The sequence below is a fragment of the Pithys albifrons genome, chromosome 1, assembly GCF_047495875.1.
Source record: "Pithys albifrons albifrons isolate INPA30051 chromosome 1, PitAlb_v1, whole genome shotgun sequence".
Lineage (NCBI taxonomy): Eukaryota > Metazoa > Chordata > Aves > Passeriformes > Thamnophilidae > Pithys > Pithys albifrons.
In genome coordinates, this window is record NC_092458.1 from 77,271,096 (window position 1) to 77,295,847 (window position 24,752).

The following is a 24,752-nucleotide window of genomic DNA, read 5'->3' on the forward strand; positions in this document are numbered from 1 at the left end:
GAAATGTAGAGACAGAAGGGAGGAAAAATACCACTCCGCAGCCTTGATGAACTGCTGTACCCATAGCCAAGTACCTTCACTACATCTTCTAAGAAATGAATCCTGATACTGTATAAAGAACGGAAAACTCTCACTGAAGTAAAAAAAATACCTCATTCAAATGTCTGGAAGCAGGATTCAGTTCTCAGAACTAAACCAGCTTGCACTCACCTGCTGCTTTAGCTCTAAAATGCATTTTCAATTGATATCTCGTATAAATCACAAATCAAGAGTGATGTGCTTTACCAAGAAGACAGAATTCCAGTCACAAAGTGTGATCCAAATGGAAACCCCCCAAAAGTAGCAGGAATGACCACAACATTGCAACTATTTTCTTTGTTTTCTCCATGACAAACTCTTGCCTTGACTATGACACAGCTACACGGTATCAGTTTTCATTTGGTTATTGTTGTTTAAAGCAGGAGAAGGCTTGCTCTTCTGGCCATCTGTCCCTCCTTTGGATGTGTCCTGGAAGAAAAGCCTTGGCATCCACAGTGACATTAAAATTCGTTTGTATTCATTCCGAAAATTCTGGTTAAGAAGTCCGTATATAATTGCATTAAGGCAGCTGTTGAAATAGGCCATTAAGTAGCTTATAATGAATAACCATTCGGGAACTTTTGGTGCCATTTCCGTAGGATCAATGGCTACAGCCAGTCCAATGAAGTTCAGGGGTGCCCAGCAAAAGGCAAAAATCACAAAAACCACAAACATAGTAAGAAAGTTTCTGAAGTCACTTGGCTTCAGTCTTGGCTTTGTTTCTGACTTGACTCGTCTCCTGACTTGAAGCACTAAAACCCAAATTCGAAGGTAGCAGAAGCTCACAATGGTGATAGGGACAATGAAGTGAATTACCACAACAGCTATTGTATAGTAGGAGCTTGCAGTCTGGACAAACGTGCATGAATAGATACGTGGATCGTACTTTAAAGAGCCAACAAAAAAATTTGGCACAGTTGCAATTACTGTTAATATCCACACTAAGGAGACATACAGCATCGTGTTCCAACAGCTGTACACTTTGTCATAGGCAAAACTATGACATATATAGCAATATCGGTTTATTGCAATTGCAGTGATGTTGAAAATAGAGCCTATTACACTTAGTCCCATCACAAAGCCACTCGCTTTACAGTGCATTTCACCCAGCGTCCATCCATTGTGGAAAATAGCTAAGAGCACCAGTGGGTATGGATACAAGGCCACCACCAGATCAGCCAAAGCTAGGCTCACCACAAATGCATTACCTGAGGGAAAAAAAAATACAAAGGCATAAGTATGAAAGCAAGCATAGTTGGGGAAAAGAAGAAAATATGTTACATTATTTTGGATATCTGCAAAGCTAAATTATTGATGAGGTTAGCAAGCAGAGGGTATGTAGGACCAATAGGGAAGTAATTTCACAATTCAACTTAGAACACCACAGAAATAACTTCAGCAACATGATGTTTCAAATCTGTTGCTGACTAGTCTATAGCCTCTTTGCTATTTTTATCTTTAATAAACATAACCATCAGTGAGACATAAGCATGTGTTGAATTGTTTCAGTGTAGCTAACTCCACAGCTGGATTGAATAAGTTGAAAAGGAAGAAAAGTCTAAATTGTGCCACATAGGCAAGATATTATGCCATTCTAAGCTATCACTGGAATACTAACAGGCTTGACAAGTACCAAGGAGGACATACAAAGACTAGGTCTATGGGGATTAGAAAGATGTGCTGGTTTATGTGTACTCTGAATTGCTGCACAATAGTCTTTAGTATAACTATTATCTGTATGAATGGCCTACCCATACTGCAGTTATTTTCCCACTGGATTGACTAAGGAAGAGTGAATTGCCTTTACCACCCTCTGTAGAATGGTATATTTAATTATACAAAGGAAAAATGCATGCATGCAAGAGAATGTATTCAAATTCATGGAAGGACTATATAGAACCTTTCCTGCTGATGACATCTAAAGAAATTTTAATGATATGATCGAACCTTATTGAGTCTCTTTAAAGAGGGTCCTTTTCATCAGTTTGAAATTTCTAGGCATTTTATCTAAGAAAATTTTGATAAAATAGTGAGATACAAAGCTATATTACTGAAAAATTAAATGCAAAATCGTTCTTTAAGAATTTTGCTCTTGTAGATGGAAGTAATAACTTCAGATTCTTGGCATTTAAGTAGCATAAAATGTATTTCTGGTTTGCATACTCATATTTTGGTGAAAGTCCTTCACTGCATGAACAGATATTCAGAAAACCCAAGTAAGTTTTAAGATTGTGCATGGAATGTAATTGTTTTCTGAAAAGAGCAGTTAGAAGCTCATTTCTACAAATTCTGAGGGTTCTAGTCCCCATCTAGTAAAACAGTTCTCTATTTCATTTCAAGAATGTCATTAGTTGGAAGTCACAAAAGCAACAACCGTGTAAGAATAAACTGATAAAAAAGTGACAATTTCACCTCTTCTCTGTTTGTTCCATCCGCTTTATATTTGTAGCTTCCTGAATGAAGGAATGAGGAGCGCTCTTTCTCCCATACGCTGTAGTGGACAACCATGCTCATCAGAATTTGCAGCACAGCTACTGAACTTAACGGCAAGCAGGATTATCCATCTGTACGTACAGAAATATGACTCCTCTCTAGAGTGGTGTACAACATATTTTAAATGGTTCCTTGCTATATATTTAGTATCCTGGTGTATATATTTTAGAAAGCTACACAAGTATTTTCATAGCTACAGTTTTATGATCTGTGAGAAAAGATTGAACAAACAAGGGAGGCGATTGAGCAGAACATAACTTCAAATAAACAAAACAGAAATGATGTAACCTATTCCCATGATTGTTGTGAAGGCAAACAATCTTCAGTCACAATAAAGAAGTTTCAAAGTAGACATTGAGGAAAAGAATTTAATGGCAAGAAGAAGGAAGTGCGGGAACACCTGGCTTTGAGTCTGCCATTGAAGGTTGTAAGAAAATGTTAAATAAGCTTTTTTCAGTACTGGCCTACATAAAGCTGTTCCCACTTCTGAGTATAAGAAGAATGAGATGACTGTGAAGGCCTCTTCTAGCTATATGGTAAATAGGATAAAAGACAAAACTAACAGAAGAGCAGGGGCATCTTTATTAGAATATATTTACAACGTGGCAACAAGAATTTCTCTTCCATTTTTTCATCACTGTAATTGATATTAGAAGATAGAGAAGAAGGGAGGGAGGGAGGGAGGGAGGGAGGGAGGCAGACAAGGCAGGCAAGAATGGCAGGCAGGAATGGCAGGCAGGAATGGGAGGGAGGGAGGGAGGGAGGAAGGAAGGAAGGAAGGAAGGAAGGAAGGAAGGAAGGAAGGAAGGAAGGAAGGAAGGAAGGAAGGAAGGAAGGAAGGAAGGAAGGAAGGAAGGAAGGAAGGAAGGAAGGAAGGAAGGAAGGAAGGAAGGAAGGAAGGAAGGAAGGAAGGAAGGAAGGAAGGAAGGAAGGAAGGAAGGAAGGAAGGAAGGAAGGAAGGAAGGAAGGAAGGAAGGAAGGAAGGAAGGAAGGAAGGAAGGAAGGAAGGAAGGAAGGAAGGAAGGAAGGAAGGAAGGAAGGAAGGAAGGAAGGAAGGAAGGAAGGAAGGAAGGAAGGAAGGAAGGAAGGAAGGAAGGAAGGAAGGAAGGAAGGAAGGAAGGAAGGAAGGAAGGAAGGAAGGAAGGATTTTTTTTTAAATGTTTTAGAATGCCTTTTGGAGGAAAAAGGTAAAGTGTGTGCTAAGATTAATCTAAACTCCAAGGCCTTCCAGCATCAACTTATATCTGAAATGTAATTGTTCAGTTGAAAAAGAGTGTGCATTCAGCTCTTTCAATCATACTTGAAAATCTACTGTGAAGTACATTTAACAATATATTTTCAAAATTTTGGTGCAATTTAGGACTTCTGGAAAATTCCAGGTGCAGTGAATAAATAGAGTTGGCAATGAACTTGTCAAAACCATACAATCCAGAAGAAAAATGGTCCAATATCTATAAAGACCTCAGGTGATTTGTCACTTTTATGGCTGTTTACAGGGTTGAGTGTTCGCACTGTGCACTGCAAAGTAAGGTCCAATGGTATTTTTCTGTCTTTGGGGTTGATTGCAGAATTAAGTTTAATGTTGTATTACTCCAATGAATAATCTACAAAAGTAGAGAGAAAGTTTTCTAATTCCTAAAATATAAATAAATAACATTGAGAAATCAAAGGTCTTAGATGTCTTTTAGGTGCTTGGAGAAAGTAAATGCTGCTTGATATACCTAAGACACAACATTTGGGGTGGACTAAATCACATTCATAAGGTAACTGTAACTTTTTGCTGCTTGTAACAAAATGGAAAGCACAGAATGTTAATCTAGTTGGAATTATTGTCATTACTTCCGGAATTTACCCAATGGACTTTGTTCCTAAGCTTCAGTTTCATAAGAGAGGGAATTACTTTCATTTATAGGAAACACATTTATTCACTGGAATGGAAAGACCCCTAATTATAAGCAGAGTTGCTTTTACAGACTTCTTAGTGTGTCTCTTCAGATGGAATGTAAGTGGGAAATCTCTCTCTTTGGGTTTAAGGCTTAAAAACCTGCCTGTTTTTACAATCAGTAGTGATTATAATTAAGTAGCCTTTTATGTTGGCTGAGAATTCTAAGAATAATTCTCTTTTATATCACTCTGACAACTACCTGTGAGAATTTATCTGTACTAAGGGAAGCAGGGTAAAATCTTGAGTTTAATGAACTAAGTAAGGGTCCTATCTTTCTATAAAATGAAGCCAAAATTTTTTCTCCAGAACTCATAGTAATAGACATCCTCAAAAGGAAGTTAGTCTGACACACTCTTCTCTCACTCTCACTCCCTCACTCTGGATAAAATGAAGCACTTGAATTATATTTGGATGTTAAAGAGCAGAAATCAAAGTCTAGACCCCTTTCATAGTTCCTACAACTTTTACTTTTAGAAAAAAAAATAGCAGTACATTAATCTCAAGGCTTGTTAGCCAGGATTCACTACAGCAAGTGGCTTGTTTGATCTACTGTTTGAGTCCAGATCAACATAGAGAGTGAAAAGGCATATCTAACAATTTGAAGAACGCAATCAGTCCTTCAGTCAATAAGACTACCCCTCTTTAATCTCCCCTTGTCTATAGTTACTAATTAGTAATTGAAAATATGCAGTCCTGATATTTATATTGTCTTGAAATTTCTTGTACAAAGTCACCTTTTGAGAACAAAGCTTTAATTTAATTTCCAGGCTCCAGATTCTCCTGAATCCTCATTAATGTAAATCTCAAGGTCTGGACCAGATAAAACAGGAATATACTCAACTAAGAGCAAATTGGTATAAAATTGACTTTAGGTGTCCATGTCTCCACACTCTGTTGTATAATAGCCTTGAGACTGAAACTGGGGTCCAATCTCCATTTAAGCAGCACATATTTCTAAGTGCCAGACTGAGTGCAAACCTGAGTAAGATATGAATTCAGAATTCAGGATTTTGGCGAAACAGATGATTACTGTGATGGAACTGTGTAGTAGATCCCACTGCTGGAGCTTCACTATATATATCCATGCCCATACTTATTCAGCTGAGTATTGTTCCCAAAATTTGAGTTGGTTTAGGCATATTTTATGAAAGAATTGCATAACAAGTTGGAAGACTATGCTTTCAGAGCCAGGACTCCCACTAACCTTTCAGATGTGTCTTTTAAATGGGAGTCCTGGACATCTTATTGCTGATTCTTGATGCTGCCAGTGATATCTGTGTTTTCTGACCTATCATGTTTTCCACTGGCCATCAATTCATAAGATTCTTGAAACCCACTTCAGTCTTGTTTGTGGGACTTGTTCTTAGGGTTTGCTCTTTAATATTGAAAGAAAAACATGACTCTAGAGGGACTAAATAATTGCTACCAGGTGGGCAGGCAAAACTGAGGACTGGGTAGGTTTTTATAGCTCTTTTAAAAGTAGCTCAGCTAATACGGCTTAAATGGCAGGCAGGGAGACATAAACTGCTCCTGTAGAAAAGCTGAAGCTTCTTACTTCCTACTAATTTTTGTCTTCTTTGGTTGGCATTCTTTTACAGTATTTAAGCTTTTGCAGATCTTGATACTTGTACATAGGTAACTTTTAAATCTGTTTAAAATCACCTGTGTCAACTCTTTTTGTCTCCTTGCACTCCATCAGAAAAACTAAAAGCTGCCAGCCTAATTCAGATTAAACTCCATTCATGTCAGCAGGAATGAAACAACTAGAAATGGACACTGGCAGCAGGTGAAGCACAGAATTAAGTCTTTCACACATTGACATTTGAATTCCCTGTGACAATACAAGCCAAGACCCAGGGTAATCTTTGATTTACTGAGACATGTTAATCTGATATAATGTTCAACAGTGTGTTACTAACAGACGGTTTAACGTAATGCTCCAAACAAGTGCCAGATGGGCTTTTGTTTTCTTTGAACACAATGGTTTAAAAGCAGTGATATGCTCTTTTGTAGTTATGTTTCATGACTTCAGATATTAGTGGGATATACTGCAGACTTTGATGTAAGGGAAAGGGAGAGGCAATATATTTGCTCTAGAAGAGTATATTTCAGAGATTCTAGCAAAAACATAACATAAACAATGAGTCAAAGCTTGTCTTCAAATTATGCAGCATTCAGGTTATTTCTTTCTTAGGAAATGTGTGTTCTATGAAAGTGTTTAGAATAACTGGTGAGTATAATTTTCCTATGATATGTAAAAAGAAAAAGTCATCACTTGAAGTAGAATCATAAAATCATTCAGGTTGAAAAGTACCTTTTAAGATCACCAAGTCCAACTGTTAACCTAGCACTGCCAAGTCCACCACTAAACCATGTCCCTCAGTACCACATCTACACCTGTTTGAATTATGTTCAGGTTGGTGGTTCCACCACTTCCCTGGGCCACCTGTTCCAGTGCTTGACAGCCCTTACAACAAGGCAATTTTTCCCAATATCCAGTCTAAACCTCACTTGGTGCAACTTGAGACCATTTCTTCTTGTCTGTTCACTTGTTACCTGGGAGAAGAGGTCAATCTCCACCTGGCTACAACCTCCTTTCAGGTAGTTGTAGAGAGCAATAAGATATCCTGTAAGCCTCCTTTACTGCAGGCTAAACACCCCCAGCTCCTTCAGCTGCTCCTTATCAGACTTGTGTTCCAGATCCTTCCCCAGCCCCGTTACCCTTTGCTGGACATATTCCAGCACCTAAATATCTTTCTTGGAGTGAGGGGCCCAAAACTGAACACAGGATTGACCAGTGCCCAGTACAAGGGGATGATCCTGCTGGCCTCACTGTTGCTGATCCAGGACAGGATGCCATTGGCCTTCTTGGCCACCTGGACACACTGCTGGCTCATGTTCATCTGCTGTTGACCAAATTCCACAGATGCTTTTCCACTGGGCAGTTTTCCAGCCACTCTGTTACAAGCTTGTAGCGCTGCCTGGGGTTGTTGTGACGCAAGTGCAGGACCTGGCACTTGGCCTTGTTGAACGTCATACAACTGGCCTTAGCCCATCGATCCAGCCTGTCCAGATCCCTCCGCAGGGCCTTCCTACCCTCCATCACATCAACATTCTTGCCCAGCCTAGTGTTGTCTGCAAACTGACTGAGAGTGCACTCGATCTCCTTTTCGAGATTATTGATAAATATATTAAACTGGACTGGCCCCAAGAAGAAAGTAGGACTCACAAGAACAGAAGTGTAGCATGCAAAAAGGACCTTGAGATTTTGGCTTAGTGACTTGTAGACTGGACTGAGATAGACCTGTGTTCTTGGCCCTACATATGCAACTATCAGTGATGAAAGGTATATTTGCAGAAGCTGAATTTTAGCTTGTAAGTCAGAGCTCTCAGGTGTTGACACAGTCTTTTTGAAGAGAGGTATCTAGGTTGCACTGTTGTTTGATATGTTTTTGAGACAGTGATTTTGGCATGCTCAGCATCCAAGTATGAACATAGCCCAAAACAAAGCCTCTGCTTTTCCTGCATGCTCACTCTTCTGGCTCTGGTTAAATATGGGAACACCAGTCCTTGCTGCAAGTTTGCTGTCTTGAGTTTCCTAATAGACTACAGGTGCAAAAGTGCTGTACTGTTAAAAACTTTAAAAAAAGCTTGAGGTTTGTAAACCCTAGGTGTGTAATTTTGCCCACCTGTGGCTCCCTCTGGTGTGAGTGGGGACAGTGGTGACTCTCTGTTGCCACCTGGTGCATGAGCCACAGCAGAGACTATGCATCGCATCGTCTAGCAGGACAGGAGGCAAAAGCAAGTGGTTGGTTCTTCGAAAGCAAAACGCTGATCGTTAATCAGATAGTACCATTGACAGGATGATAAATACTTTTCTGGGCTTCTAATGCTTTCTGAGATTGCAGGAGTTTTCCTAGTACTGAGTATTTTCAGAGAGACAAGGGGAAGCAGAAGAGGCAAGACAGATTCTACCAGAGAATTGAGTTGCCTAGTAGTTAAGACACTTCCACAGTAGAAGAGCCTTTCTTTGAAAAAGGGCTTGAGCTTGTCTCACATAGTCCACTCTCCCACAGAGAGTGCCCTCCCTACTCACCAGCTCTGCTGCTCATCTGGGGTTAGCAGGCTTGTCTCTTTCTAGATTATGTTCTAGAATTTCAGCCTAGAATCAGACTACACCACTTGCACTGTAGAGTGCTCTTCAGCAATATGCTAAAAATTGAAATTCCTTCTCATGATTTAACAGGTGGGAAACCGAGACAGACATGTGCAGGGACTCTCCCAAGACACATTAGATAATACCACCTCTGTTAGGCACATTCTGGAAAAAATGACAGCACCAGTCCAGTATGCTGCTCCAAAATATGAACATAGTGGCATACTGGTATTAAGGGATGGAGCCAACAGAAGAGGAAAAGCTATTAAGCAAAAGTAGTTGATCTCAAAACAAACAAAAGGGGGTGGTTGCAGCAATGGGTAGTAATTCTAGTAAATCCTTAACAGATTTTGCAGTTGTGAAAATTTTAACTGTGTTCAAGGGTAGGCTGGAAAAGTACTTAGACATCAGTTGAGGGTTACTAAACAGACATAACATGCCTGCTTCAGGGAACCCTCCAAGCTGGAAGGAATCAGAAGGGGTAATACAGAAGTATCACACAGGGTTGCTCTGTTCTCTCTTTCTCCTGAGTGCCTGCTTACATCTACAGTTAAAGACAGACCATAAGGCTAGCTATGCCCTTGGTCTATACCTATACAGCTGCTTCTGTGATGGGGAGAGCAGGTGTAGTGACATCATGCAGATGCACAGCTCCTTCTTGGACTCCTCTGCTGTGGGGGTTTGAGTGCTATGATACAACATTCTCATTGAGAATCTTGCCAGCCACTCTACACAACAAGCCTGGTTTTGTTGACTGAATGTTTGAAGGAGCAATAACCTTATTCTGTCTGTCCAGCCACTTGCAACTGAGCTGCATTTTGCAGCAGGTTAGGGATGAAGGTTCCTTATACCCATGCCCTAACACTGATGTCAGGCTCTTACCTTCAGGGTAGTCTAGGATGGTAAAAGGCCCATGCCATTGTTGAGCGAATCACAGAATGTTAGCATGGTTTGGGTTGGAAAGGACCTTAAAGGTCATCCAGTTACAACCCCCTGCCATGGACAGGGGCACCTTCCAATAGACCATATTTCTCAAAGCCCCATTCAACTTTGCCTTGAACACTTTCAGGCATGGGGCATCCACAAATTTCTTGAGGCAGGTTGTTCCAGTGCCTTTTCACCTTCGCAGTAAGTAATTCCTTACTAATATCTAGTCTAAATCTACTCTTTTTAGTTTAAAATTGACCCTCTTTCAATTTAAATGTCTCTATCTAGGGTACTATTGCTTTTCATGCAAGGATTGAAGTTAAGACTTTTACTATAAGTGTTTAGCACTAGGGGCACCAGTGGCAGCCCAGCTTCAAAACCTCCAGTTGTTGAGCACAATCACTAAATAACAACGAAACCAGACTCTTTTTTCACTGGCTTATGAAAGAAATCATGTTTCCAGTATCTGGCACTACGTATAAGCTTAATTTTCTTCTCTTGAAGTAATCACAGCTGTTGATTGCTTCAACCAAGAAAGAATAGGAAACCTACATGCACAACTGCAAGTATGAAAACTCATTTACTGCTGACAAAGGGGATAATATGAAAAACTGTAAAATACAACTGGTGCAATCTAGTTAAATCCTATAAAGAACTAGACAACCTATAATTTTTAATAACTTTTTTTTCAGTCTTTCAGCATGTCATAGAAAAAAAGAAGTGAAATATGTAACATTTTGTAGGATGTCGTTTTGTAGAAAAGGAGACAAAAAAACACTCTAAAACTTGTTTCAGATCAACTATAAAAGACTGAAGTCTGGAAACAAACAAAGTAAGGATATTTCACTCCTAAAAACTCTGTAGAAAACTTTATTATGCCCTGTCAGATATTAATTTATCTTCTCTTACCTTTACTATCACCTTCTATTACCTTCATCTTTGCTGCCATCTTTAGCCTGAATTTGTGTCAAAGGAAGTTATGTTGTTTTTTCCCTTTGTTAAAGACACAAAACAGTGCTCAAGTCTTTAGAATAACTTATCTTCCACCTTCTTTTAGAAAGGAGGGCAGGATATTGAAAAATAGAAATAATTTTGTTCAAACTAAAACTAGGTTTTGTTTTGTTAAACTATTTCATTTGTTTTTTGTTTTATTTTAATCTTTACTAGCAGATTAGTTGAATTTAAAAAACCAAACAACTGATCTCAGATATTAAATATTTCTAATTTAAAATAAAAGACTTAAGATATTACTGAAGTTACCCAGGCTGCTGGGCAGCTATATAAAGTGAATAAAATTGGGACTATTGCAAACTATGGGACATACTCAGCATCAGTTAGCCAAGAGATTTGGTTATCTATGCTAAGGTGCATCTTGTAGCTTTGCCCTGTAGACCCATTTAAACAGAACAAAACTTTTTGACTGGTATAAATGTTGGGATATCCTCTTACAGAAATGAAGACATACAAGTGGTAATTTCCACAGTTATTTGCTCAGCTATTCTGTGTGGCTTCAGATGAAGGACTTGCAGCATGTGCCAGCTACAGGGTCAGAAACAAATACATGAAATGTATGTGAATGTCAGCTAGTCACATCTGCAAAAAGAAATCAAATCCAAGCTCATTATCACTGCTATGTACTTTTAGAGGTTCCTGTGTTCAACTCCCAGACACAGTGGGAATATCCTGGATTTTTATAAAATGGGATCTGATACACTGCAGTAAAGAGAGTATATGGGAAAATCTAATATGGAAAACACTAATATGTAAAACACTTATGTTGACAAGTAGCCAATGCTTCTAATACCCTCTGGAGCCCTTTCATTAAGATCTTTTCCTTTCTCTTGTTTCCTGTTTCACCAAGGAAGAAAATAGATGATACTTCATGAAAATGGCCTTTATAACCTTGCAGTAAGGCAAAGTCTTACCCCTTTTGTTCTGAGCTTTTAGAAGACCTTATCACTGTACATGCATAGGGAGATGAAAATCTGGAGAAGGTGTTGTCAGTCTCTGCCATCTGCTTCTTTTGGAGACAAGGTTTTAAAGCAAAGTACACGGACATGATTCATCTTATAATGATCCTCATAGGTTTGTAAACAGCATGTGAACAGATGAGTAAATAAAATGCTTTTGGAGAAAATGATTGTATATTCTCTTCTGAAGTATTAGCTGGTTTGTGTTTCAACTCAATACAGACAAAGCGTGTAATGATCCTTTGTTGAATCAAGGTCTTTTCTGAGAGCCAGTGGGAACCTTGCAAAATGTCAGGATAAAAGCTTTGCTCTGGCTGGGCCTGCAAGTCATGATATTGGTGAGATAGGTAAATGAGGGGTGATAGGCATAGGCATTCCAGCAATATAGCCATAAGGTCATGGAAGCTGGAATTGATCTCTGGAGATCATCTAGTTCAATCCTCCCATTCTTAAAGGGGTCAACTAGAGTGACTTGTTCATGGCCATGTGCAGGTTTTGACTATCTACCTTGAGACTCAACAACTTCTCATGGTGAGCTGTTCTAGTAAGGAAAAAATATACAGGATATTTACTGTTTTCACTAGGAAATAGAGGGAAGATGCTGTCAATTTGACAACAGATGAGGGCTCTACTTGATCTACTAAATAGCAGAGGTTATCGAAGATCATACCTGTTACTATGTATGTAGAGACAAGACATAGCCATTAACAGTGAGCTGTGGTTGCTTGGTCAGGAGAGGTCTCAATGCAGATTGCAGCAGATGGGAGTGGAGTGTGGTAAGGGCTGCACAGAAAGAGGCAGGAGGCACCAGCTCCTAGCAAAAACAGTTTTGGAAAGCAATTCCCACTGGCTTTAGCAAGCCTAGGATTTTCCTCCTTATCTACTCACATGCTAGGTTCAGCTTACCAAGGTTGCAGGATCCTGTTGCCCACACTGCTTTGATGATCTTTGAGCACTGGGAACTGCAGCTAGCCATTCAGACTAATCCCTTGTCCTAGGAGTCCTAGCTGACACCCCAATGACTGACCTGGTGGGCTGTGATCCAGAAAGATCAGTGGGTAACTTCTGTCTGTGTAATGTACTGAGTCACACCTCTTTCACTGTGTAAATACACCTGCAACCTGGATCAAACCAATACAGTTTTTACCAAATCAGGCTCAAGTGGAAATCACTTTTTTATATGCTACATGAGAGTGTTGTGTTTGAAGGTCATGTACACTTCAATATTTCATTTGGTCTCCATTAGCAGAGCAGATATTCTTGCTTCATATTTAACCAGGAAGCTGACTGTACAGAAAGTTTTACAGTCTTTATGGTCCTAGCCTACCAGGTGTTTTGTAAGAGGGACTGAAGAGGACTAGATTGTTTTCAGATTATCTAAAGGCATAATGACAGGATCTCAAATTAGTTAAGTTTTCCTTTACTTTGAAACAACAGATGTCCAGCACTGAAATTGGACTCTGGATTGTGTAGTCAATGTTTCATACCTAGGATCATAAACCTAGGTAAAATCTTTTAAACTTCTTTGACCCACTTACCAGTAGATAAACTATTCTAGGCAAATCACTGTGGTTAAACTTTCTTTTTACAAGGCCTGCTTCAACATCTGATTAACATTTATACATTTTGCTTCTAATGACTGCAAAAGAAAGCATAAAAAAAGAAAGGAAAATCTTGCTTAACATGAAAATTTACTCAGAAAACAATCTGTTATCTATGGGCTCTAACTCTGTCTGTGAATCTAATAGTAAGTACTTTTGCAGTCACTTTAGAAATCACAGGGAAGTTTTGTATCCTTGAGTAGAAGTGCTCTAATATTCCATAGCACAACAATCATTTTCTGACACTATATTTTATGCTAGTAAAACACGTGGAACATACCAATGTGCTATTTGACTTGTGGCAGGGGTGTTTGAATTTTAAATTTTCTTTCAATCATGATCTCTAATGTAACGAGATAAAGGCATACAAATACACCAGTCCCCTATTAATCAAATATTTTTTCCTCCGTAACAATCCAAAAACATCCTGTGCATTTCTGTGAGGGACAACTGATTTCAAACAAGCTGGCTGGAATGTTTAGCCTCTTGCATATAGATTCACAAGAGTCTTAAGAACTGTACGTTGCAGGTCAGAAAGGATGGATGGGATAGCTCTCAGCTGGCATTTGCTATAACTATGCCACTTGGATGTCTTTACTTGTATTGAATTAAAACAGCATGTTTTAATATAACAGCCTTTTACTGGTCAGTAGAAAACCTGAATAAGGTTGACTACTTCTAAGAATGTAATTTTAAAGTCCTAAAGATACAACTACAATGAATTTCACCATGGGCAGGATCTGCACAGAATGAGCATCTTGAATAGACACTTTTTTCTTTAAACTATGCCAATAATATTCAATAAGTTGATTATTTTTACTTGAATGAAAAGTAGGAAATAAAAATACCTGGATTGATTATTATTATACATATTCGTAGGTGACACCTATCTGACAAAAGGTCCTTTTCCCTATTTGAACTCAAATGAAATGCTGTGTGTACTTGATGTATTTGGACACTAAGAACTTCAGGCTGGATTGAAGAAAATCAGAGAGCTATGAGAATGTAATTTCTAGGTTTCTGTCTTCTTTGCAGTGATATGTTTTACAATTATATGCTAGTTCTGAACTTACAACTAATTAACATAATTATATTTACAAGGCTGATGTATTAAGCGGATACTTTTCCGGTTAGTCAGACTCTAAGCTCCAGTAGCTGAATGTCATGTCAGCTGACAACAACTGTTGCCTACACTGTGCAAATACGGCAATCTAAACCAACAGGTGAGCAGATGTTGTTCCACAGAAAGATGACAATGTTTGTGGAAGTGTCATGTAAGTTATTGTAGTCTTCATACAGGTATGTAAACATTGAAACTGATCCAAGTCCATAAAAGCAGCTGAAAAAAAATAGTAATTTTGTCAGAAGGGTTATGTTTTTTATTCTCCAAATGTAACCTAAGCAGCATTTATTAAACCGTGAATTCAAATATCTCTATAATTAGTAAATAATTAAAAAATAATCACAATAAACAAGATCTTAGTAATTTGATGAATATGTTTAGGCTGTTGTTATCTGCTGTTGTGTCAAGAAATAACTGTTCCACATGCAGCTGAAATGTCAGGAAAGTGCTGACTCTCTGAAATAGCTCAGTCCTTATCAGTATTGAGATCAAAAGTAAACCAGAAGATTCCGAAGCAGCTACAGTTGGTAGGGAGGACAGTGGAGTTGTGGCCACAGTGATTTAGATATGTTTCTGTTGGTTTTTGCTGTCAGAAAATCTGTTTCATGCCCATATCAAGGTGGAAGATTTAAAAATAGAACAAGTCCTCAGAATGATTTATGAGAAGATGAAAATTGCCATACCATTTATTCCTTTCTGCAAATGAAAAAAGTGGATTTGTTTTATCAACTCAGGATAACATAGCTGTTTTCATATTCTTGGGAACAAGACAATGTACTTTACAGTCTACATCAAGGTACCAATATGCACTTGTAAAAGATAACTTCTAAGAAGCTAAAACCTGGAACATATCTGAAGATACTGGTACTCATAATCGATCTCAATTGGAGTAGGAGTAGAATTTACTCCTAGAGGCAGAGAACAGGTTGTCACCGATTTAATGAGATGAGTGTAGTCTCCTATAACATCCTCAACACAATGATTCAAGTCACCTGGTGAATATATATCTGCTAAGAATAGAAGAAAAAATTAATCTTTCAAAATGAGCTGCCCTGGAACTCTGTGAGGAGGTTTGGTCTCATAGTTCTTTGGCTGATTATGCCAAAGAGCACCATGAATCCTTGAATTGCTTCTGCTGGTCCATCCAAGAATAGAGCTTTACTGCAGAGAGGTCATTCCTCATGCAGTCAGTGAGTCTGGAAAAAGAAACTGCAGTCGCAGTCCAGAGTCCAGGTGAGAGCTGGCAGGAAAGGGAGTGCTGCTAAGACATGTGTGAATTGCCATAATACAGCTGCTAAGAGGTCCTTTGAATTTCTTGTGTCTGAGAGTATGTTTGTATTGGTTATTTCAGGGGGATGAAGGGAAATTTATTCATGCTCTGAGTTGAAAAAAAAAGTTTTTTGATTGTGTTAGGCTTGGTCCTGTGAAGAGCCTGGGTATGGTGCTGCAGGCAAAGCATCACATTAACACGATGCTTTGATTTTTGTTTTGCTTAGAACATGGGTAGAGTGGACTTGTGCCAAATGAAATACACAACACAAATATACCCTTAGATTCTTCTATTACAAGTTAAAGAAAAACGTTGTAGTTCTGCAGCTCACTAAATGGTTATCATTTTATTTCCTCCCAAGATAAGGACACCAATTGCTCAATTTACTAAGTAGAATAGAACCTAGCACTATATTCTAAAATAAAAGCTGATCTGGGTGATAAACTTCCTGTTCACTTATCAGTAAACTGAATATTTCCTCTACAGGATAAAAGAAAATTATAATTTAGAGATATCATCTAACATGGTATTGCCAGGTGCTTCTAAAGAGGATACAAAATACCTTATGACTGCAGAATAACCTGCCTCAGATTGTAATTTTACCCTGATCAGGATTCCCTGTGATGCAGATTGATAGAGAAGTTATTTTCCTACTTTATGATTTTTCTATACTCCTAAATGCTTCTTTTGATCCCTTTAGGCTCATAATTACTTTACAAACTTTCTACTTCCCAAATATTTTAAAATTCTGTACTCTTTAGATTTCTTCTCATCTACAACAATCCTAGGTCTCTGCTATTCACTTTTTCTAAATTTACTAGGAAGATTTACCTCCTTTTCCTGAAGGATACTTCCTTTGTTAAAGTAGTTTTCCTATTTTGCAAATGAACAATACTGACTTTTCATTTTGGTCTTCTACTTTTGGAATTATTAACAGGTTAACAAAGCTCAGAGCTATTATTTCATAAGTAACTTTGAAGATCTATTTTCTCATCTGGTTACTGTTCTAACCAAGCCTCAGAGAAAAGAGGATGGAATTGTTGAACTTCTGCTGTTTCCTTTCCAAGAAGAGAATAGAAGCATAATTAGAAATATGACATGAGTCATGGGCACATGAGTGAATAATTCTAGAAGTGATGTAGAAAGATTTGGAGTATTGATCATTTTGGAGGTATTTTCTGAAAGGAGGTTTCATGTCTTCATGGGCAGACTACACCTAAGCATATGGGATACCAGCTTGCAATCCAGGCTGGCAGGATGAGTAAAAAGAACTTGAAATTGAGAGATGGAAAGAGAGCTTGAAAGGAATCATACAGTTTTTTTTCTTTTAACACCCAGGGCAAGGGAATTTTGGCGTCAGGAAGGTGGTGACAAAAAATACAGAAAACAGGAGCTCAGACACTGAGGAGTTCAGCTGGAGTGGTAATATAAAAAGCAGTAGAGTCAGTAAAGAGTGCCAGAAACGTATGCAATAAAATAGGGGATCCAAGCCCAGTAAGAAATAAAAATAGAACTTCATGGAAACAATTTTGTTAGAATGGAATTGCACCAGTGATTAGAGAAGAGAACTATTAACTGAAAAGTCTATTGTCTTCATAAAAGGGGGGGAAGAGAGAGGCAGTGAGAGAGAGAGGATGATATACCCTGGTAAAAGCCGAAATTACACTGGGGAAGAGTTGGAGACAGTGTGCCAGGAAGAATTGCAAAGCCAATGTGCAGGGAATTATGCAGAAACCTGCAGTAGAATGAGAACACCTCTCTTTTAGTATGAAAATAATAATGGAACCAATTTAACAATGGGACACTATGGGTCCTCATGTGTAAAGAGGAAAATAAGCACACAAACAGCTGCTGAGTTCTGGACATACACCCAATTCTTCAATACAGAGTCTATTTGCCAACATACCCTGGCCTTTGTTTGCATAAAGAACAAAGACATCCCTGAAGAGCCTGTCATAGAAAATAAGGTTGTATTGAAAACATATGGGATTATTTTGGTTAAATTAAATGGAAGAACAAAGAAAAGAGATATAATGAAGCAGGAGGCTTGCACATTTTGATAAATAAAAGAAGCTAATTAGGAAAGTGAAATCAAGTGTATTGAGGAGCTTAGGGACTTGAATGTGGAGGAAGGTTGGCATTGCTTCATATTAAAGTTACAAAAATATTCTCTGTAATTTGTATCCAAAAGTGGGGAACAAATATAAGAAAAAGTTCCAGATCTAAATGGAGGAAAGACTTATCTCACTAAGGATACTGAGGGCAAGAATTGAGGGTAGAAGTAACAGGAAAAGTTATGTCCACTAAAGAAAACTGTGAGAGACCAAAAATGGATAAAATGGGCACTGACAAACCCCCTAACTTCATTGGCTTTGCAAAGACATATAAAATTACTAAAATGCTCTTTCAGCACAACAACAAATGGAAAAAAGAAAGGCAAGTTGCTGGGTGAGGGGGAACCTGAAAATCAAGTTAAAATGGCTCCTGATCTGAAGAAAGATTTTGCTAGAGCTTTTAATAAGGACAATAATAGTGGTCTTGGGAACAAGGCAGACTGGCAGGTGAGGAATTGGCATGTCTACAATAAAGCAAAACTGTCCGAGAGATTGAGGATACTTGATGGCAGAAACTTTTTAACATCTCTTATCTCAGAAATAGTGTCATGTGTTCTGAAAGGACAAAGAAGCTACATACGCGACCTGTAAAAAGGGGCTGAATGTGTTCTCTGGTCCTTACTGCCAGTAGGGAAGTGCTGATTTCTCTCAGGCTGTGCAAAAGAGCTTGGCTTCCACATGCATCCCAAAGAACAGTGTTGCCATGACTCACTTGCAGCTGTGGTGCTCTCACACTTTACTACCCATTTCCTCCTCCCTTGCTATGGTGCTGCACAAGTGCTGCTTCTGTTTGCATGAATGGTGCTCGCAGTAAGTCAGAAAATCAATTAGTCAGGAAGTAACGAGAACAGTGAAACAGTGTTGCCACTACTGGAAGACTCATTTGTCTATCATGGAGTATGTGCTAACATGGCACTTGTATTCAAGGAGGGGATTTGCTGCAAAGGAACAATGAATTGAGAAATGCTTGGGCTCTTAACCTCATATTAATGGTAGGAAAGGCTGGAGAAACAACCTTGGGAGAATAGGAAAGCTAAAGATGCAGGTAAAGATAAATGGAATAAAAGTCAATGTGAGCTTATACAAAGTGGCTGTACCAACTAATCTGATCATCTTTTCTTAATAAAAGCTGGACTTGGACTTTCTGTACCTGGGAGGTTGCTCTAAATGGATCTAGCCTTGGAATCACCAGGGTACCACTCACAATCAGTTGCTACCACTGTCTGTGATGAAAGAAAACTGGTGGACCGGAGGGAGATAACCTACATTGAACTAATTTTGTCTATTTCAGAAGTACTCTGTCACAAAACACAAAAAAGACTAATGAAATTTTGTGATAATACAAAATTGAGAGCCTACATTGATACAAGGAAATGCCAAGATCTTTTTTTGCTTGAGGACTAAAAGAGCAGAAAGAGATCGAGTATAATAACATGAGGTATGAGATCAGGTACTAAAGGAATAGTTGTGTAGCAAAAGAAAAAGAAGAGCTGCGTCAGCAAGTGACTGCACCAAGAACAGCCACCTACATGATGCTATCACATAAAAGGAAAATGTGGCTTCAAGGCATGCAAGGTCCATTTTGTCCATGTAGGAAAGGACAGAATGGAATAAAATGTTAATGTTTTCTTGGAGGTATTGATGGTACTTCAACTTGCATTATTATGAACAGTTCAGTCTTCTCTTGTTTAAGACCTATTAATGTAGTTTGGATAAGTGATTTGAAAGGCCTAAAACAAACAGGGAAATTAAGACCCTAGCTAATCAGGGGAAACTAAAAGCATTTGGCTTGTTTACTATGAGGAAAAGAAGTTTAAAAAGTAAATATGTGTTTATTCTCCAGTAATATTTCAGAAAAGTTCTCACCAGCTGGAGAAATGATCAAGTTAATGACAATTATAGTTCTATGGATAAAAATATCCACTATAAATTAGAAACTAATAATCACTGATAATGCTTATTTTTCTCCATTGCTTAAAAAGGGACTTTAAGGGAAGAAGTTCAGAGACAGGTTTCTCCACTGTAGTCTTTTAAGATATGAATTCCACCACAGGTGACAACTGTCCTATCTCCCAGTGGACAGGAATAAGAATAGAGGAAGAACAAAGGATGGAAAGAGAAATGGTGTGGCCAAAGAGATGAAGAATAATTGCAAACAGCATTTAACAATGAAGAAAACTTAGCCTCAGCTGTACCACAGAGATGTGAAGCCTATGGAAAAAGCATGGGAAAAGACTACAAGACTTCGTTATACTGCTGAACACATTTATTTAGTAGACAGGTGTGTACCAAAATTACACTTCTACATTCAGGAACATTTTATTTTGTACAGATGTACATATGAGAAGTATTGTCCATCTCTATAGTCACACACACATTAGACAGAACTAAACATATAAATACACCTATGTTCTTATAGGTAAAAGAAGCAGGAATTGTTATTTAATTTGTGTTGCAACAGCACCTTGCTATTCAAATGTAAATCAGAAGCTTATTGTGCTGTGTTTCCTGTTATATATAGAAAGGAAAATAGTGCAGAGAGTGAAGAAGGCTGACAAAATGCACTAAAAATATCACTTTCCACTAATGTATTCTTTGGCAATGCACCAAGGTTAATATTAGACCATCTGCTAAAAGTCAAAGGGTCCCAAGTCCTCATTACTATTTGAAATAATATTGAGTTAATGTGCCTAATTCTCACTTCTCACTGATTTCATGCTGGCTTTAAAGCCAATGAAATATAAATGGTTTGCTTTATCTCTGTCTTGTGGGAGATGCCTCACCAGTTCCCACTTTCTGGAGTGCTTCCTACCAGGTTCTTACTCCAGTCCATAATGTTAGGTTTATAGCTATGGGTATACAAATGTATCCTGACAATCTTAAAGCTTCTAGTGTTTTGGATTGACTTGATGCAACCTCCTGGTACTTGATCATCCACATGCAAATGAACATATGTAAACTTTAGCACTTCAGAAGTTTAGTACTTTAAAAGCTGCCTTCAACTAGGGATGCTTAAATTGAAGACACACAAAATCAGTAATTGTTTTTGAAAATTCAGAACACGTTTGACATTTCAAATAGAAAGACAGGCTAATTTAATTTCATTATTTCCATATATAAAGTTTTATTTCATTTTGTGGTGTGTTGGATGAAATTAGTCTCCTCCCAAATTAGAACTGATAAAAGCATTAATTTCTGTAAATTAAATCAGTTTTAGAGATCAGAAGTTGCTCAGCCTTTCACAGAAAGACTGAGTGCAGTTACATAAGACAAGCATATTGATTCATAGCAATTATGCTATGCATTACCTGGAAAAGTCTTCAGAAATTTTCCCTAAAACTAAATACAAACGTGGGAAAGAGGCTTCTGTATGATTTGAAATGATCATTCTGTTGTAAGGCTGGCAAAGCTCCCACTGTTTGAGGAGTGAATGAGCAATGTCTAGAAGAACCAGTTCTACCCATTCTGCATTTATCTCCTGCTGAGCATAATTCATATCAGTTTAAAGGCTAATGGGTCATTTTATTTCACTCCATTCTTGTGCTTGCCATTATATACCAGCATTAAAATAGATTTACTTTTTATCATGCCTTAATTTTAAGGAGAGTGATGCATAATTACATTGTTTCCAATTATCAGATTTCTCTGTAAAGTCAAGGATGAAATAGTGTTGATAAATCCCATGAAAGTGCTAAATCCTGTTTTGCTTTCTGAAGGCAAGATTACTATTTGTACTACAGAAATGGGCAAGTGGTTAATTTATTCTCCATACACCTGTGACTTATTTGAAGTTCCAGATTGTCATCCAAGAAAAATCTCTCATTAGCTTCTTCAAAGGGAATGGAGTGCTCATGGTGCTCTTCCTTTTTTCTTCAATCATCTGGATGCCCTGTGTCTTGTCACTACCATTCCCCTAACCTCATCTTGTCATCTCTGATATCCCTTATTACAACTCTAACTCTTTTCATGAGGTATTTCATCACCATTTCACTTTCTAATGCATTCACTCCCCTTAAAAGTACAAGTATGATGCTTCTTGTTTGCTCAGAAAGAACTGCAAGTCGTCCTGCCTGTCCACCTTCTTGCCTTGTGGGATGCTAAGGGCTGCCATGTGCTGCCTTAGCTCTCCACCACTTCCCCATCCCCTCTATCACTCCATCCACATCAGTTTGCTGTCTTCTTCCACTCTGCTCGCTCCTAACGAAATTTCACCTGAGAAGACTTCTGTGGACATTTACCAAACTATCCTCTTTCCTCTTCACCTCCAAGAGTCATCTCTCCCTGATGTAAAACTTAGAACTGGCAATTTAAAAGGTATTTAACCTCATGAAGATTATGCAGAAGGGTTTCCCTGCTATTCTTCACAGTACTTATCGAAGATGAAGAGGTCTTTGGGACAGGGTCAGTGACATCACATTAAGGATGATCCTAGAAGGAGATCAATTAGTAGGCATTTGAATTAGATAAGATGACCACTTTTTTTTTCCAACGGTCCTAGAATGCCATAGAGCACTTTGATCACTATCTTGAAACTTATTCTTTCCAGTCATCATGCTCTTCCAGTCCAAACCTACTCCTTGCTGTAGTTCGAGCGAAGGAAACGGCTCAGAGGAGAGCCCCTCTCTTGCCGCCGCCCGGCCGGGATTTAATGCCTCGGGCCGGCCGTCCTCTCCAGCGAGAGTCGGTTGCCTCAGTGCTTCTTCCCACCGGAGCCCTGGCGCCAATCCCTCGGGAACGCGCCTTCCCCGGGCGCCGAAGGGGCCGGGAGAGCACCAGTGACTCACAGGAGGTCCCGAGGGAGCGGGGGTAGCTCCCTGCCCCCAGACCCGCTCCGCTCGCCCGGGGCAGCGCCCGGCGCTGGTCGGCAGCCACGGCTCCGTCGAGGCACGCAGGGCTCCGGCTCCCGGGGTGTGCCCGCGCCGCCGACATCGGTAGGGCTCTGCTTCCCGCGGTGGCGGCTTGGTGCCCTTGGACATGCAGTGGGGGCACAAGCCAAAGGACAGGTAGCTACCTTCCCACATTTTCCCTCCCTCGACCAGACAACCCTTCCAGATGTTTTCAAGTTCGGCGCCGCCCCGTGAGCTGTGATTGCTCAGCTCCATGTAAACGGGACTCGCCGGAATACCTCGCACGCAGTTAGACTTGCAACGATGAGAGAGAGCAAGACACCCCTCCATAAACTGTTTTTGCTCCTAAGTATGATTTAGCTTTAAGCAAAGATGACTGAGCGCCTCCTCCCAGTTAGCAGGAGCTCTGGACACTGCACACAAGACACACCAGGACTTGGGAAGTGCCACTGGTTAAGAAAAAAACCCCAAAACAAACTGCCAAACAACAACAACACAAACAAACAAAACAAAAAAAAAACACCAACAAACCACAAACAAATCCCCCACTCCGGAGAAACAAGGCAGCACCTCCCTCTCCTTCCCCGCGGCGGGGGAGCACTCGCTGACCCAGACCGACGGCAGAGCCCACTGGCTCTTTGAGTGCAGGGGACCTTATGCATCGAAACTCGCTCAGCTCCCAGCAAAGTTTGGTTACCCCAGCCTGTGTGCGCATGGCAAAGAATGGCACTCGAGACCTGAAGGAGTGAGCAGTTCAGGGAACTGCTTGGTCCTTTGAGAACTGTAGTAGATACACCACTCTTTCAGAGCTAGCACTTTCTACTGCACCACCACCCACCAGGCAGCCGAGTGCAGGTGTACAAGCAGCAACCCTGCCCTCTGCATCAGTGAACAACTGGCACCATCGACGATGGGAGGAGGATGGGGGTGTAGTACCCGAACGCAGCGAATCAGGGAAGTTGGCCGGGAGGCAAATCCAAGAAGTTGATGCTTAACTACAGTTTTGTAGTTTGAGACACGTGTAACCAGCCCAGAAGAGATGAGGAAAGCAAGCCAGTAAGTTTAGTGGATAAAAACTGCAGAGCCACATTCTAGCACACACAAGGAAAAACTATAGAAACGATTCAAAGAAAACATCTCATTTTATTTGTCTTTTTTCTGGTTGAAGGATATGAGGTGAGGAGACAAGAAAGAAAGACGATTTCATGAAAGACTACTTGAACTCTGATACAGGCTCCGGAGTGCAGGCTGAGCCGCTTTCCCACGCATGCACAGCACCGTATCCTCAGGACTTTCGGGCAAGTTTTAAAAGCTCCTTTTTTCCTCCGACCGCTTTGGGCACCCTCTTTGTCTCCGGGATTTTAAGCGGATGGCACCGATTCCCCTTCCTCGGGAGCTCCATACAGAGCGCACAATGCTCATTAAGAGCATTCCTCCCTCCCGGGCCAGGCAGGACGGAGCGCGGCCCGAGGCGAGCGCGCAGTCGGTGCGCTGGCAAGGGTAACTGAGCGCCTGGGGGCTCCTGCATACTCTACAGGGCAAGCACAGATGGAGGGAGCTCTGCCCCTCCGCCTTCAGCGGACGTCCCGCCCGGACTCCATGAGCAGGCTGGGCTCCTCGGGACAGCTGGAAGCGGCAGGACATGGGTGCCCGCACGGCTCCGGGCGGTTGCCAACCCCTGCTGCCACCGGGACAGCGTGCAGGGGTCAAGCCCTTACCTGAGTTTCGGAGCTTGCGGTTCTTGAAGACGGAGAGGATGACCAGCAGGTTGCCCAGGATGTCTACCACGGTAGTGAAGATCAGCACGCTGGACAGCACCGGCACCACCCAGGCGGGCCTTGGGGCTCCCGCCGCCGCCTCCTCCCTCTCCGCCAAGCCGAGGCGGCCGCGCCCGCCCGGGTCGCAGCAGTTCCTCAGGGAGCCGTTCTCCAGCATCGCGGACACCCCGTCCCGGCGGCTCCCCGCGGCGACCGACGGCAGCCCCGCGGATTCTGCCTGCGCGGGCGGCGGGAACGGCTTTAAGGGGCGCGCCGGGGCTGCTCCGCCGGGAGGGGCGGGGAAGGGCGGGGCCGGGGCGGGGCCAGCGCCCCCTTGCCTTTCCCGGGCGGCGGGGTAAGCCCGGGGGCGGGCACGGTCCCGCCTGCCGAGGGTGGGGCTGCCGAGGCGGGGGCACGATGCGCGGGCAGCGGCGGCAGGGTCCGCGGCCAGAGGCGGCACATGCACGGGCA

General features: G+C 40.7%; 1 protein-coding gene across 1 annotated transcript; it reads right to left on the bottom strand.

Annotated features, from left to right (window-relative positions):
• Nucleotides 1-417: 417 nt before the first annotated feature.
• On the bottom strand, nt 418-24,459 carry MTNR1B (melatonin receptor 1B). Its single transcript, XM_071571553.1, has 2 exons — nt 24,243-24,459; nt 418-1,286 (listed from the first exon to the last, which is right to left on the bottom strand). The coding sequence occupies exons 1-2, from the start codon at nt 24,457-24,459 to the stop codon at nt 418-420; spliced, it is 1,086 nt and encodes a 361-aa protein (XP_071427654.1).
• Between the last annotated feature and the right edge of the window lie 293 nt (nt 24,460-24,752).

Coding starts and splice junctions, on each gene's coding strand:
- MTNR1B (XM_071571553.1), bottom strand. CDS start 24,459: ATGCTGGAGAACGGCTCCCTGAGGAACTGCTGCGACCCGGGCGGGCGC. Junction 1,287..24,242: donor CCGCAAGCTCCGAAACTCAG/GTAAGGGCTTGA, acceptor TTTTTCCCTCAG/GTAATGCATTTGTGGTGAGC.